This window comes from Apium graveolens, chromosome 3 (genome assembly GCF_009905375.1).
Source record: "Apium graveolens cultivar Ventura chromosome 3, ASM990537v1, whole genome shotgun sequence".
Lineage (NCBI taxonomy): Eukaryota > Viridiplantae > Streptophyta > Magnoliopsida > Apiales > Apiaceae > Apium > Apium graveolens.
This window is the reverse complement of record NC_133649.1, coordinates 287,107,528-287,123,546: the sequence shown is the minus strand read 5'-3', so window position 1 is coordinate 287,123,546 and position 16,019 is coordinate 287,107,528. Positions and strand designations below refer to the sequence as shown.

The window sequence follows — 16,019 nt, the reverse complement described above, 5'->3', positions numbered from 1 at the left end:
AGTTTCCCACATCATGAATAATCTTTCGGTTTTCTCAGCTTGGAGTGGATTAAAACCAAGTGTGCATAAAAGTACAAGCTTTCTTTGAAATTGTGATCTGGGGTTTGCTGATTGGTTTGATTCAACCTATGCTATTCCGAGAGGGTCTCTCCCGGTTCAATTCCTGGGCGTTCCTTTGATTGCATCTCAACTCTACGTCAATGATTGTGTTCCTTTGATAGATAAAATGACTGCAAAATTGAACTCCTGGGCCAATTTACTTCTGTCTTTTGCGGGGAGAGTTATGCTCATCAAGTCAGTTTTACATGATATTCAAGGATTCTGGTGTAGTCACTTCCTGTTACCTTCTGCTGTGCACCGTAATATCCAATCTATGCTGACCAAATTTTTATGGAAGGGCAACATTAATCAAAAAGGAGGTGCTAAGGTTGCATGGGATGATATTTGCTTACCAAAAGAGGAGGGAGGATTGGGGCTAAAAAATATGGTTCATTGGAATAAGGCTCGCATGCTTCACCACTTATTGAAAGTGATCACGGGATCTTCTACTTTGCGGGCAATATGGGTTAACCGAACTGTTCTTAAACACAAACATATCTGGATAATGGACATTCCAACAGATTGTTCGTGGATTTGGAGAAAAATTCTTGGTCTTCGAGAGGTGGCAATTCAGTTCATTTCCTTCCATATTGTCACAGGTGAGACAATATCCCTTTGGTTTGATCCCTGGTGGAAATCTTGCTGTCTTGCAAATTCAATTTCTTCCCCTATTATCAATCAATGTTCATTGCCCCACACTGCTACTCTAGCTTCGGTAATGCAATCAGGACAGTGGCTGCTCCCGAGACCCAGCGTGAGAATCCACCATGCAGCACCTTTGCTCAATGCTTGGATCCATGACCATGACCTTCCTCCAATTCACAGCAATGATTGCGATCAAGTTTTGTGGGACGGGGTACCTGCTTCTAAGATCAGGACTTGGAATATTTGGAATTCCATTCGGAACTCGAAGCCCACGGTCCTATGGCACAAAGCAGTTTGGCACGGGTTACAGATTAATAGATTTGCCCACCATCAGTGGCTGACCTGTCTTAATCGACTCAACATTTTGGCCATACTTTATAGGTTCGGTATTTCTTCTACTCAGCAGTGCTTCTTATGCATTATAGGAAGAGAAACATCTACACACCTATTCTTGCAGTGTACGTATAGCAGATGGAGTGCTTCTTATGCATTGTTGAAGTTGTTTGGGTATCTTGGTATCTCGGTTGCTCATGCCTCTTGGACAGAATTTCTGGAGAGTCTCACAGAGTTAGTAGATAAAGACAAAGGGTTGATAGTTGCTTGTTATGCTCAGGTGTTTTGTTATCACATATGGAGGGAAAGGAATGCGAGGGCTCATGGGAAAGGTGTATTTGGGCCTTTGAAACTTCTTCATGGAATGGTTCTGGATATTAAAGCTCAGTTGCCTTCTTCAGATTGGTTCAATACAGTCATTTGCTCCAGACCGGATCTCTTGTTGTTGTAATTTTAGCTGTTGATGCTTTGCTACTCTTTGCTTGTATTTGCTTGTATTTGCTTGTAGTTGGTTAGTTGTGGTTTCGTGCTTTTGTGCTTTCTATCTCCAATCTTTTCCTAAGATTGGTTATAGATAGTCTTATCTATGGCTTGTCATAGATCATAGGGTGAATCCCTTGTATATTCTTTTTCTATCTATAAAGCAATTTAGCAAAAAAAAATGCATATATGCATCCTTGGTTCTAAATTTGAAACCAAAGATGCATTTATTCATCTATACCACATCATCAAGTAACCATAAATGACATGCATATTGATAAACTTTAATTAAGATGTAGAAGGAAAGACAAAGATGAGTTAAATTTGAAATTATTTGGTTTTAAAATGCAACTAGCATTGGAGTTGAAGTTCTATTAGAGCAAGTCCAATGCAATGCTATAAGTGGTGTCATTTTCATAATTTGAAACCAGATGTTAAAACTTTCAACTCTAAAGGGGTTCTATCCTTAGATGCAAATATGCATATATGCATCCTTGGTTCTAAATTTGAAACCAAGGATTCATTTATGCATCCATGCCACATCATCAAGTAACCATAATTGATATGCATATTGGTAAACTTTAAATAACATTTAGGAAGAAAACACAAAAATGAGTTAAAATTGGAATTATTTGGTTCCAAAATGCAAGTAGCATTGAAGTTGAAGTTCTATTTTAGCACAAAAAAAATACTTTTTAATGCCAAATTATAGCAATGGCTATATTCATTTTGCATCTAGCATTGGACTTGCTCTTAGAGCAAGTCCAATGCAATGCTATAAGTGATGCAATTTCTATAATTTAAAATCAAATGTCAAAAATTTCAACTCCAAAGGAGTTCTATACTTGAATGCAAATATGCATATATGCATCCTTGGTTCTAAATTTGAAACGAAGGATGCATTTATGCATCTAGCCACATCATCATACAACTATAACTGAGATGCATAGTGTTGTACTTTTAAATGAAACTTAGGGCAAAATGACAAAATTTAGGCAAAAGGAAATATTTGGTTTTAAAATGCATCTAGCATTGAAGTTGAAGTTTTGTTTTAGAACCAAAAGATATTTTTTGATGCCAAATTATAACAATAATTATAACTATTTTGCATTGGACTTGCTCTTATAGCACAAAAAATACTTTTTGATGCCAAATTATAGCAATGACTATAGTCATTTTGCATTTAGGATTTGACTTGCTCTAAAGCTACTATAAACTTTATAGGTCATTATTCATATATTTTTCAATTTTGAGATGACACTTTCATATATTTTTGATAAATTTAATTATAAAAAAAATAAAAACTTTAATTTTTTGCGAGACACCCACGACACCCCTAACAAGATAGTTCCATGTCGCCTAACTTTTTATCTTTTAGGGGTCGTTCGATTCGGCTAATTCTGATATCAGGTATGAGTTTCGTTCATTCCAAAGCTATACCTGGTGTTTGGTTGACTGTTTTTAAAATCTGATACCCATTCCCTATACCCATCTGGAATCAGATTTGATACCATAGGGGGAAGGTGGGTTTGAGAGAGGGGTATGAGGTATCAATATAAATTTCATTATTTCATTACTTATAAAGTTAAATACAATCTTAAAACATATATCTTAACTATCATGTTTAATTTTAAGTAAGTTGTGCTTATTTTTAATTAATACAAAATAGTAATATTTTATTTTATTTGTTTTAAAAATTATAAATTAACATTAAAATTTTGAATTTTTTAATCACTTATATTTAATGGTTTTTTGTTTGTAAGTTGTATAACAACTTAAATTTGACATATGTAATATATAAAAATTTGATTCAATCAATAAATCAAAAATATTTAAATTAAACAAATTTCATTCCAGTACCGAACCAAACACATGATATCAGTAATGATTCATCAACCCATACCAGCCTAAACCGATTCCTTATTCCAAACTAATACCCTCTTTTGAACCAAATGAGCCTTTACAAGAAAAAAACTTATGAATATATCTCTTTTATCACCTCTAAATTAGTGTAGTTTTCTAATATCGAGCTTATATACACTATAGATAACTATCTATTTGCACAAATTTAGGAATAATCGAAAATTAAACTTCAGAACAATAACAAGATTTGACACTTCATATATTTCATGGCCTCAATTATTATAATGCTTAATTAAAATTATAAAAAGAAGAGGGGAGGGGGTGCAAGAAACAAACAGAAGTACAGAACAATCAATCAAAGACCAAAAGTACGTGAGTTCTGGTAGATCATCACTGAGTCAACACGCCCTCCGACAAGCCTTTCTCATCCGTGGCAAAATATCATAGCAACACCTGTAGACTCAGTATTCGTGGCAAATGTTTAAAATGCCACGTGTTGAGTTATGATCCCCAAATTTAGCCTCTTGTCTCCTGCCTTATCTTTTGCGTCATAAATATTTCCGCCGTACAATTATGAATTATCTGGTCAAAGTGGATTGGTGGCAAAATCAAAATCCAACTGCCCAAACTTATTTTTGTCTATAACTAAATTTAAATTTTTTAACTATTATTTGGCTAAATTACGGTGATTCTTTACCGAGTCTGTCAAGAACCTCTAAAAAGGCTTGGTTGAGATATCTTATAAACTTAATTATTTTAATTTATACAAAATTTTAATCATGTTTCTAAAAATTAGAAATCGGTTTGACTAAATTTTATTCTTGAGTAATCAAAACTAGGAGAGTAATGAATACTTGAATAACATTTATCATTTTTAATTAAACTTTTATCTCATATATAGTTTATATACTAATAAAAAAAACAAAACAGTTTATTAATACTAATAAATAGTAACACACTCGAAATAATAAGGTTTAAATATAAATTTCCTGTTTAATAAATTTTGACATAACAATCAACATAAATTTTAGTAATAAATAACATATCATTTACGATAAATGTCAATATTTTAAAAAACAGATAAAACACGTATAATTTCAAGTTTGATCTTTTTGTGGGATAGTTTTAAAATAAAATAATAAAAAAATTGAGAAAGTACACATGTTCGATCTTCAAGTACCCGAGTCTAACAAAGTTTTGACCAATTTTTTATAAAATCAATTTTGAACCTATTACTCAAAACTTGAATCTAAAGGGGTTAAAATGAATAATCCATAAAGTACTCAGTAGACCGGGAAACTTTTTTTAAGCACAGTTGAATAGCTCACTCAAGTGTATTTGTAAATGAAAGGTTATAAGTCATATTTGTCAAAAAAAAGACTGAGACAATTTCTACTGCTCTACTTGTAAGTAAATTACTATAAGTTTGCTAAACAGTTCCACAATTCAGTTAACTGAATACTGATTATACAAGGATTTACACAGTATACACCATCTTTACTATCTATATACTATCTTCACTCGTATCTACTTTCTAAGGAAGAAATATTTACAATGGTTGTTTCTTGCACCATCTACTAACACATACATTACATAATTTGTTACAAATATATGCATTGATCCACACACTGGACTTCTACATTTACACCTAGTATACATACTTTCTTGATTCTTTGTCTTCACTTATTCTTATTCATCAAACGTTTTGTTCTGATTCTGACCTATGTTCTGTGTTCACAGTTCAGACTACTACCTTCTGAAATGTGCATTGTAAAATGTTCAAACGGCGCACAATGCTGAATGTTGTTTAGTTCTGACATGATCAAAAGGGCGCACGATGGGGAATGCCCTTTCTTCTACTGGGATTCCGATGATAGAAGATTGGGGGAGTACCAGGGGAAATGCACTGATAAGTCTGCTCCTCGTCTCCAGAAGTAGAGCCCGAATATTTGTCATAACTGCCAATGTAGACACGTGAAGAATCATTTGAATACATTGAGAAATCGGTGAAACGATTGAATACATTGTTCTTCTGGATCTTTATTGGGGTTGAAGGTCCATCAAACTCTGAATCGTAGTATCCATCTCTATGGTCTTTTGCCTTCAACTTAAATGTCAGCTCTGGATCACCCCTCAGGATTCCCCCGAGCTAGTAAATGATCAGGAAACAGCCATCAACATCATTTAAAATCAACATGACATTAAATGTACACGAAAAATAAATCTTACAGATCATGAAATTCAACAGATGAACACTTCCATGGCGCATAAGTCATACAGATGGCATAAAAAACAAACATATGAAAGAAAGCAAAATCAAACATTTCTTGTAAGGAACAGAACTACATTTCAACAATCAAAGCTACAATTCACATACAAAAATCGAGTAGTCTATTATTTTAAGTCATACAGATGGCATAAGAAACCGATTTATGCAACAAAGCGAAATCAAACGTTTCTAATAAGAAACAGAAACACATTTCAACAATTAATACTACAAGAACAATCCTGGTATTATTTATAAGAACATAGACTATGAAGAACAATTCACATACAAAAATCGAGTCCATTTTTTTCAATTCGTATAGTTTCTAGAAATAGGACAACCCAAATTACTGATATTTCGTAGAATAATAAGCTTCAGCCGAATTTAATAGATAGCAAAGACTGTTTCATCTTCCGAAAAATGACATCACATAACAAATACCAGTCAAAATAGTGCAGAAACATCTATTAAAAGATCAATTAGCCAAAAAAAAGAAAAAAAATCTCGAAAAAGAAAGGGAAGGATATACCTTGCAGCCAAGGGAACAGAACCTGAAGGTGTCCAGGAGACTTCTAGCACAAATTTCACAGGTATTGGTAACTCCTTTTCCGGGCCTGGGCTGTGGACGCTCATTCAAGAACACGATCTTCGCGCTGTTGATGATGTATGTCTGAACACAAGTTATGTCTATGTATTTCTGTATCTCACTAGCCCTCACAACATTATGATAGGAAGATCTCCTTATCTACAAACACACAAATTCTCAGATACTTATTTATAAAAGAAATTTAACCTAATACAAAACCTACAAACTGACCTGAATAACATGATGATCTTTGTGATGAACTAAACAGTAAGAACAAAGGGCAGTTCCCATGCAATCCAAACAGTACATATTGCATTCACATTTGCTAGAAGCTCCATGAAATTTGCAGGGTACAAAGTAATTAGCTTTCAGCAATGGTATCAACCATGTTGGACTTGTTGTATCTTTATATTCCATTTCACAAACTCAACTGGCCTATAACATAATCAAGTATCAAAATTCATAATCACATATATAAAAGAAATTATAACTTCTGGGAAACTAATAAAACATAGTAAAAATTCTCAGATAAAAATTTAAAAACAGGGGAAAAGCAGAGTACCATAGGTTGATAGAAGAATGAAAAGGATTCAAGAATTTATAGATAACTAAAAAAGAAAGGCAAGGCTGCAAACCAGAAAAGATTATACAGATATCTAACCTTTGAAATCAGTCTTGTACACAACTTGAATGAACACAAAAGTGGCACATACACTATGCAGACTTGTCACTTATCTTTTTCTTTGTTTTAGGGATGTCTTTTTTATGATTATATTATGAATGTAAAAAGAGAAAGAGAGGGGGTGTATCACAGAAGAGGTAAAGACTAAGTAAAGAAAGTGATCTTCGGTAATAAAGAAAAAAAAAATAGTAAAGAAGTTGATCTTTCATGTTTTATATTCAATATTTTTATTATACCTAGATGAAAAGGATTAAGACAAACATAAAAAAATAGATTTTATTTTATTACTAAACACTCGCATGCTCGTTAAAAGAAGCGAGAAAGATAATGTTTTAGTTTGTTAATATGTTAACTTTTTAATAAATGAGGAAGATTGTATTATTTTATTAGAGTTAAATCTTGATAAATTAATAATCGATAAAATAATATTTTCACTAAAATAATATTTTTTATAATTCCAACACAGTGCATACAATAATTTTTTTCTGATAAAATAATAAACTTCTTAAAATAATATTTTTTCTCAATTTTAATCCTATTATTTTAAAAAAGTCTAATTAAATTATTGAAATATATATTTATATTTTCTAAAAAAAGCGAGGAAGATAAAGTTATGGAAAAAGAAGTATTCGGTTGACAGTAACTAATACCAATATATTACTCCCACATAACTATCTAAAACTGTATTATTGGAGTATTAAGAGTAGTGATTTGTTGGCTATATACAGTCCTAGAAGATAAGATAAAGATGTGCAAATAAAATAAACGAAACGTGCCCTCTGAATTTTGGGACGGACGGGCGGATATGCATGAACTGAAGCATTGGACCCCAGCTATGTTTTGTTTTTATGTGTCATCAGACCAAAGCCCTCTCTGTTGAACCAAACTTTCATATGTTGTCAATATCATGACCTAACATGTGTTCCAATCCAACTCCTCCCCGGCCCATAAATTAGGCCCATAAATTTGGCACAAACAATATTCCAGATTTCAAAAATGAACAAACAGCCCAACATACAAAATGGAGACAGAAAACACAACCAGAAAATTTATATTGCTGTCAAACATGTTCAAACAGCCTATCAAAGAAAACTAACTTCAGACAAATTACATGAAAAGATTTGCTAAGAGTCGACTCATTAGGAATGCCAGGAAGATATGATCAAATAGGTGGCCTATGTTCACCGGAAAAGCTGTCACCTTTAGTACGGGGTTTCACGGTGCCAAATGAACTATCACTTAGCGCCGTGAGCACAAAAAGAGTACCCACAACTGCAAGTATCCAACACAAGATTGCATTCAAAATTTGTCTCCTTCCCCTGTTGCGCAGAGCTGGAGGGATAGCAGCAGCTTTCGGTTTTATGTGCTTGTTACTTTGAAAAGATTTTTTAAGCTTCGTCCACGTAGTATCAGTACTCTCTTCCATAGTTGAGTTCCGCTGAACTTCTAGACCACTTTCTCCTTCGGCATTCTTTCTTTCCTTCTTTCTGAGTCGCTTTTCCTTCTCCTACATACAAAGCCATTAATTTTATATCAAAATAAGGGTGTAATGCAAACTACAAATCTAGTAAAAGAGGATCATGTTTATCCACTGGATGATTATAAATAAAAAGTAACATTGAAATGGAATGCTGTTTACCTTTTCCTTTTGTTCGGCTTCCTTTTGGGCTCGCAACATGGACCTCATTTGGGCCTTCTCCGCATTTCGCCTTTTACGTTCGAGTGCCTCGCGAGCTTTCGCTTTCTCCTCCTCTCGTAGTTTTTCCTTCAACTTTGCAGCCTCTTCTTGTCTCAGCATCTCGGTTTTCCTCTCTAACTCTAGCTCTTCTTCTGTTTTCTGTGTCTTTTCTTCCACAGTCTCAGAAGACTGGAGGCGGCCAGAAACAGTATGTGAGACACTCCCAGACTCGGAAAGAGGTTTGGAAGATGTTTTGTCTTTCACCATCTTCTTTTTTGGTTCTTCCTCAACCCAGGATGAAAGCTGCAAGTGGAGCATCATAAATTTCGCAATCAAGTTAATGGATTTTACTTTAGTTTTACTCATTCGAAATAAAGAGATGCAACATGAGATACTAGAACAAACCTTCTCATGCAATTGCCTTTTTAAACCCAAGAACTCTTGGTATGCGTCTTGACAAACATCATTAGCAGCTCTGAATTGAGCCTGAAATTCTCCTAGTTTTTTATATTCTTCATTATATTCCTGTCCTAACAGTCTGCCAGCTGCTTGAGCATTGGAAACCTTAGCCTTGAAATCAGCTAGTTCCTTGTTCAATGTCTACATGGATCAATTATACAAATTTCAGCAAATAAGAAAATATAGTAAATTAACAACAGAATAATGTTCCAACTTTAGCCTATACGAATTATTGTTAATTGATAATGGAATCTCAGTTGGAGTAATTGTTAATTGATAAATGGAACCTCAGCGAACATAGAATTAAAGTGAGAAAACTAACTCCAACCAAGAATGACTTTAAATATATAACCTATACCTTTTACCTTTCTCAAATTTAATGTGATGAGTTGCGCAATCTGGGCACTGCCTGTTCATTTACAAAAAGAGAACAAAGGAACAACATAGAGGGACATACCTTAAGTTGCATTTCCATGGGTACTATCAGACTGAGATGCGAATTATCTTCATTCTCGAAACATACATTCGAAGAAATTTGATCTTGTAGCTTTCTCAATGTACTAATTTCATGAAGCAACTGATTTTCCTCCTTTAAGGGATTGGTTTTAAGCTCTATCATGTACTCCATGTGCCTTATCTATTGTAACACGAAAAATCAAGGAAGCTATAATAAATTGAATTCAAGTTACACAAATAATGCCAGGTGTTTTAATTTTTGATAATTGATTAGAAGAAATAGAACTTAAAGACAGGGCAAATGCTTACCCTCTCATCAATATTTATAACTGAAATTGAATTCTTCACTTTATTTATTCTATCTTGAATAAAAACAATTTCCTGCCTCTTTAGCATAACTGATCTCCTTGCACCTCTCTCATTTGATTTTGTACCTTCAAATTTATTAAATATTGATTGAAGCTTGACCTGTTAATAGAACATTAGATATATTAAATCAACCAAGATATGATAATATCATATATCATATATCATATATAATAAAAAAAATGAAGTACATACCCGTTTCATTTTAATTTCTAGTTGTATATCATCTCTTCGGGTTGTCTTCTCCTCAACTAACATCTGAGCATCTTTTATCTGTTTTCGAAGCTTATCAGCATCAAATTTAGGAACTTCTTCATTTTCGACCTTCCCAACAATCTCATCCTTCAACCCAAGTTGATCCTCAACCTTCACTTCACAATCATTACCCACAGCCCCATCAACCACTTCCCCATTATCGACCCCCGCATCCTTCAATCCAGCTTGATCCTCAACCTTCACCTCACAATCAGCCTCTTCACCCTCTACCACACCAACACTTCCACTCTCAACCCAATTTTCACCATGCAACCCACCATCATTTCCCTCTTTCCCAACAACCACTCCCCCAGTCTCCACGCCCACATCACCAACAGGATCACAAACACTGACCCTACCGATAAAAACATCAGCACACACATTCTCATTCCCCTCCATGGTCCCACCACTGACTTGCTTCTGCAGATCCTGGGTTAAAGTCAATCCAGCATCACCTTCTAAGCCCTTAAACTCCCCCATGTCATCTCGAGTGCCCGCCATCAGTAATCTTTCTAACAGATCACACAATTCTACAACAAAACAAACACAAAAAACCCAATAATCTTTCTAACAGATCCACAAAAACCAACCAAAATCACATAAGTACACAATCAAAACACATGCATTGTATCTAAAAAAAGCATGTCACTCCATACACAACATTAAAAACATACACACACACACGAAAATTAAAAATGTAATTTTTATTAGCATAGCTGACTTTATGATCAAGAACATAAAGACTCTTGAGAGAGTACCAATTTAACACTAAAAAAACACACATACATTATAAAAATTAGAACTTTATTAACATACCTGACTTTATGATCAAGAACAAAGAGATCCTTGAGAGAGTACCAACTTGACAAGTGAGAGCTACAAGCAAGAAAATGAGCAAAATCAAGTGATAATGTTTTACTGCTTGTGTTTGTGTAAGTGGGTTTGTGCGAAGATGGTATATATAGTCCTGTTGTAGATGTAAATTTGATCTCCTACTAATTTTTTAAACAATCCTTTCTTACATTGCATTTATTTCTCAATCCTCTTCTATCTCAAAAATCCTCAAAAATCTTACTGATGCTGGTAATTTAGGTGAGAAGTAGCACAGTATTTTTATTTTGCCACCCCAACTGAGCAAATTACAATAATCATACTGATATTGTATAATATTTTCACAAAATGGATTATAATTTTAAGAAAATTGATAGAGAGTTAGTAGGGTTTGTAGATGTAATAATATTTTTGTTATATTTTTTGATGATAAACATCGGTTTAAGAAATTTAATTTCCGAACTTGATAAAAATAATAAAAAGGATGATTTAACATCGGAAACAAATTATGATATTATTGTATTTTTGGAACGAGATCGGTTGTTTATGAGATCAAAGTTATGAATCGGGTTAAATTAAATTGATATCAGATACAACGAGATGATTTGATATCAGAGACGGTGAGACGGGATGGTTTGGTACGGGAGATGATAAAAAAATTTCATAAATACATACAAACCTGTTGATGAAGTTATCAGAAGTATAATATAATTGATTGTCATCTGAATATCGTCCCTACAACGATGCAATATATCTACCTTCATGTGGTAGTATTGTCGGAAATTGATCGGCTCGATCAAAAAATGTAACTGTATATCTGTTATCGAAAATTGATTTTGAATACGAACAAATCGAAGAACTGTGCGAAAAGATTGATCGAGAAAAGTGTTGTGACATTCTCGAAAAGTGATCGACTTGATCGAAAATATAATTGTATAATTGTTATTAAGCATTTCTTCTGAATGGGAAACTATTGATCGAAAAAAGTAATAACCTCGGTATGTGAATAACGAACCGTAACTTATATTCCTTATATACCTCCAATTTGTTTACACTTCAGAGTTTGACATACATTTAAGGTGCATATAAAATATAGTTATGTTACTTATTTTTACAAATTTGTGTTTTGAATAAAAATTGGATATTTAAACTTTTATTCAGAAAAAAAAAGTTCAAAATAAATTATAGAACTATAATTTATATTCACATTAAAATGCATGTCAGTCACTCTCTTATAAACGTAAAGAAATGTAAGGGAGTATATGTTACTTCCTCTATCCCGATCAATTGTTAACATCTTCTATTTTGGGATGTTCCACATCCATCCAATTGTTAACAACTTCCAAAAATAGTGATATTTAATAATTAAAAAACTTAAATGGACCCACTACTTCACACTAACTTCCACTATCTTTCTAATCTATTAATATTAATGGGTCCTTCCCCAACTACTTCTTACTAACTCACACTATATTTCTAATCTATTACTTAAATATTAACGGATCCCGATTTACCCACTTTTTTACACATTTCCGTTATTTTATTTTTATTTCTTCATCTCAGTGTCCTAACCAAATGTTAACAATTCAACGGAACAAATGGAGTACAATTTTCAGATATTTTACAAATTTTTAAAATTTAATCATTAAAATACCCTTTTCACAATTACCATAAATTATATATGTATCAAATAAATATTTTTAAAGAAAAAGTGCTTAATATTGTATTTTTATATTTTTATATAAATGAAATAATTGAAATTTTAAAAATAATGTTAGAATACTGAAAAAATCCTGCATATGGTCTTCCTCTAACACCTTGAAATTTTAGAGCGACTGGTTCCTCAACATGGTATCAGAGCTCAGGCTGACAGGGGACTCATGTTCGACTCCCTACTACCCCAAATATTTTTTCGAGTACGAAGGAGTGTTAAAATATTAATATATGATCCTGTTATATTTTTTAGTCTCGGAAAATTAAAAACTTCTATGCAAGTCATTTTAACTATATTAATTATTTTAGAATTTGATAATTTTTTATTGAAAAAATGATAGTGAAGCACCCCTCTATCTATAAAAACTATCTCTTACGTCATCCTTTTCGGAACCTAGAAGAAATTTTTTGTCTTCTACTAATAGCATATTCATTATCTCGAAGAAAAAAGTAAACATTGTAAGATCAAGATGCTATCTATAAGTTAGTTGGAGTATTTTTCATATATCTACAAATAAGTCGAGATCTTAAATTAATGTAAAAATATCCATGTATCATCTTCAAGATATTATTAAAAATATGTAATAAATAAATAGGATCTCCTACCTAACAACCTACTTTCTACTCACATGTACACATATGATTTTTTTTTTCATTTATTCCGATCTCGTCATCTCACATGTTCACCTCACATGTTCACACTCATAACTGTCTTTTAAATTGTTATGTGTATCACTCATTTAAAGAAATTTCTAAAATTCTCATCTACATGTGCTCTAACATAGCCAATTTTAAAAAAAATAATAATTAACTTCAAGACAATTTTTTTTTAAAAAAAGTTCACTTTCAATTTTTTTATTAAATATTCATATTATTAGATTTTTTTCCCTCAAAAATTGTCTCGCTTAATTGGATCACGTTATAAATACACATAAACAATGAATAAATTTTGCAAGTTACATTAAAAATCATAATGACTTTCCTAATGAAGCTTGTTAATTGTGTCATACTAGATTTCTAATGAAAAATGTTGGTATATTTCAAAATCTATCCCAAAAAATTACTAAATGAACACGTGTCATTAATTAATCAGTCACTTTGATGTTAATAATAATATGAAATTTTGCATGTGTAATTATGCAGTCACATGTCAAAACATGTCATGTGTTATTAGGAAAAACACATTTTGGCTACAAGGCACCACTCTTCCTCTGAATTAAAAATGTTAAAAGATAAACTAACATTAAGATTTATAACCATCAATAAAATGTACAAAAAATATTATGTGTGTGTAACGCAAAATGAAAGATTTGGATCTGACAAACGTTAATCCTTAAAACAAACATGAATCTGCAAGTACAAATTCGAAGAGATGACTTTAAAATTTAACAGAAAATTGAGCATGAACAAGGGTTATTTTGAATAATCATAAAATACTGACTAATATTATTTATGTAGGAATACAGTTTTGAGCATGAACATGCAATTCTCCAATCTTGATACACAAAAGCTACTATTTTTTTTTGCTAACTACTATTTTATCTATATTGACCTCACTATAACCCAAAAAACTGTCCTATATTAATCTTCTCTACTTCGAAAAAACTCAACCCTGATTTCTCATCGCATATTTTTCTTACTTAACTCTCTATGAAAATGTTGTGGAATAAAAACTAGAGTGCGTTAGTATTTAATACTAGGATTTGTGAGCTTCGAGGTTTAATGGCTGCTCTTGTGTTCGGGATTATTGGTCCTTGCAAGATGCCTACGTATCTCTGTGTAGTAGAGAATCAAGCTAAAAACGTAGTTCTAGGTTGAGGGGTAGAGCTCTTTATATAGAGATGAGTCTAGGTTTAGACTTGTGGTGGCCAAGTCTTCAACTTAGACGGTGATTAGGAGTCATATAAGGGAAAGAACTCCAGAGCCTTCTGTGTAGGACTTTGAGTCCGTTTAGGACACATGTCTCTGCTCTTCCAGCCGTATTGGTCCTAGTCCATGAGCAGCTTGTGTTCGTGGATCTTGACGACCTCAGATGGTGGGCCTCGTCTAAATGGGCTGTCTTGGGTCTTCTACGAGTTTGGACCAGTCAGGTCTGTATTGGACTTTAGACAAGAAATCCAAATGTAATTAATGCGACATTTAGTGTGTCTTTAAGATATATTTTCTATCCATATCATTTGCCCCCAACTTCCACGAATACTGCTTGAGTTTTCGTGGAAGTTATAATGGTCTTTTCGCGACTCGGGGTACATTTGGCCCTTTTCGGGTATCGGCCCTGTTAGGTCCCGAATTATCGTAGAAGGGGGATTGAATACGATAATCACTAAATTAAAAAATTCTTTCGAATCTTTTGTGGATATAAAATTTAGTGTCCAGTTAGAGGTTCCGTGTTCTTGAGGTGAATAGTGTTTAGGACGATAAAATGAGGAACTCAAGATATTCGGTGAAATATATATTTATATATAATCCGCGAGGGGTGTTGCTACACTCCGGTAAATAAATTAACCGGCTACAATCTAAGAACAACAAAGTTCCTAGCTTCCATAAAGATCAACAAATTTTATCCTATACAATGATCTAGCTTTTATTTGTCTAAGGATTTAATTACCGGATAACGTTTATGGTGCCCCTATGAATATACAAGAGTTAAATCAGGCATTATAACGTTACTCCAGTTAGAAGAATAACGGATATGAATATGAGTTTGTATCTCTTTTGTCTTTCTTTGCTTCTATTTTCACCAGCTCTCTTGGGAGAGAAGATGAACATAACAATCTGATTGCTGAATTCTTCTTTTGCTTGTGTAGACTTATATCAATTAAATCGTGTGGCTGAAATTGAACCACAAAAATTAATTGATTGTATCAACAAAAATGTGGCTGAGGAGTGATGACTTGCTAACCGGCGACGAGTAATTTCCAAAAGGAAAATGTAACTGGCGACCAAGTAGGGAAGGGTGTTTTGCCTTAGTTTTTATTCAATTCATAACCAACCCACGACCATGAATCTTGCAACCTGCGACCAATAAAACATGTACCAACCTGCGACCATTCTTTGTACTTAGTTTCTTTTGAAACTAAAACATGGCCATCTTTCCTTTGTACATAACTGGCGACCACTTTGGTTGCTTGTTATTTGATGTCATTTTTTATGTTTTTCTTTTCTTTTTCTTTTTATTTTGTTTTCCTTTTTCTTTTTCTTTTTGTTTTGTTTTCTTTGTTCTTTTTTTTCTTTTCTTTTTCTTTTCTTTTTCTATTTATTTAAGTTTAAATTGTAACTAAATTAATTTATAAAATAAAATTAAATA

At 32.9% G+C, this 16,019-nt stretch overlaps 3 protein-coding genes across 4 annotated transcripts; 1 reads left to right on the top strand and 2 right to left on the bottom strand.

Moving 5' to 3' along the window:
• Positions 1-226: 226 nt before the first annotated feature.
• Positions 227-1,528, top strand: LOC141715118 (uncharacterized). Its single transcript, XM_074518600.1, has one exon. It carries the CDS (start codon positions 227-229, stop codon positions 1,526-1,528), a length of 1,302 nt encoding a protein of 433 aa, XP_074374701.1.
• A 3,317-nt stretch (positions 1,529-4,845) lies between these two features.
• Positions 4,846-7,090, bottom strand: LOC141713508 (protein RGF1 INDUCIBLE TRANSCRIPTION FACTOR 1-like). 2 transcript variants are annotated; one of them, XM_074516954.1, is made up of 4 exons: positions 6,934-7,090; positions 6,504-6,707; positions 6,216-6,431; positions 4,846-5,569 (listed from the first exon to the last, which is right to left on the bottom strand). In XM_074516954.1, the coding sequence occupies exons 2-4, from the start codon at positions 6,687-6,689 to the stop codon at positions 5,243-5,245; spliced, it is 729 nt and encodes a 242-aa protein (XP_074373055.1). In that variant the 5' UTR covers positions 6,690-6,707; positions 6,934-7,090; the 3' UTR covers positions 4,846-5,242. The 2 variants fall into 2 exon arrangements, with proteins under 2 accessions (XP_074373055.1, XP_074373056.1); XM_074516955.1 differs by lacking the exon at positions 6,934-7,090 and adding an exon at positions 6,835-6,933.
• An 852-nt stretch (positions 7,091-7,942) lies between these two features.
• On the bottom strand, positions 7,943-11,819 carry LOC141713507 (uncharacterized). Its single transcript, XM_074516953.1, has 8 exons — positions 11,679-11,819; positions 10,985-11,044; positions 10,109-10,698; positions 9,857-10,015; positions 9,549-9,728; positions 9,038-9,232; positions 8,594-8,935; positions 7,943-8,461 (listed from the first exon to the last, which is right to left on the bottom strand). The coding sequence occupies exons 1-8, from the start codon at positions 11,761-11,763 to the stop codon at positions 8,117-8,119; spliced, it is 1,956 nt and encodes a 651-aa protein (XP_074373054.1). The 5' UTR covers positions 11,764-11,819; the 3' UTR covers positions 7,943-8,116.
• Between the last annotated feature and the right edge of the window lie 4,200 nt (positions 11,820-16,019).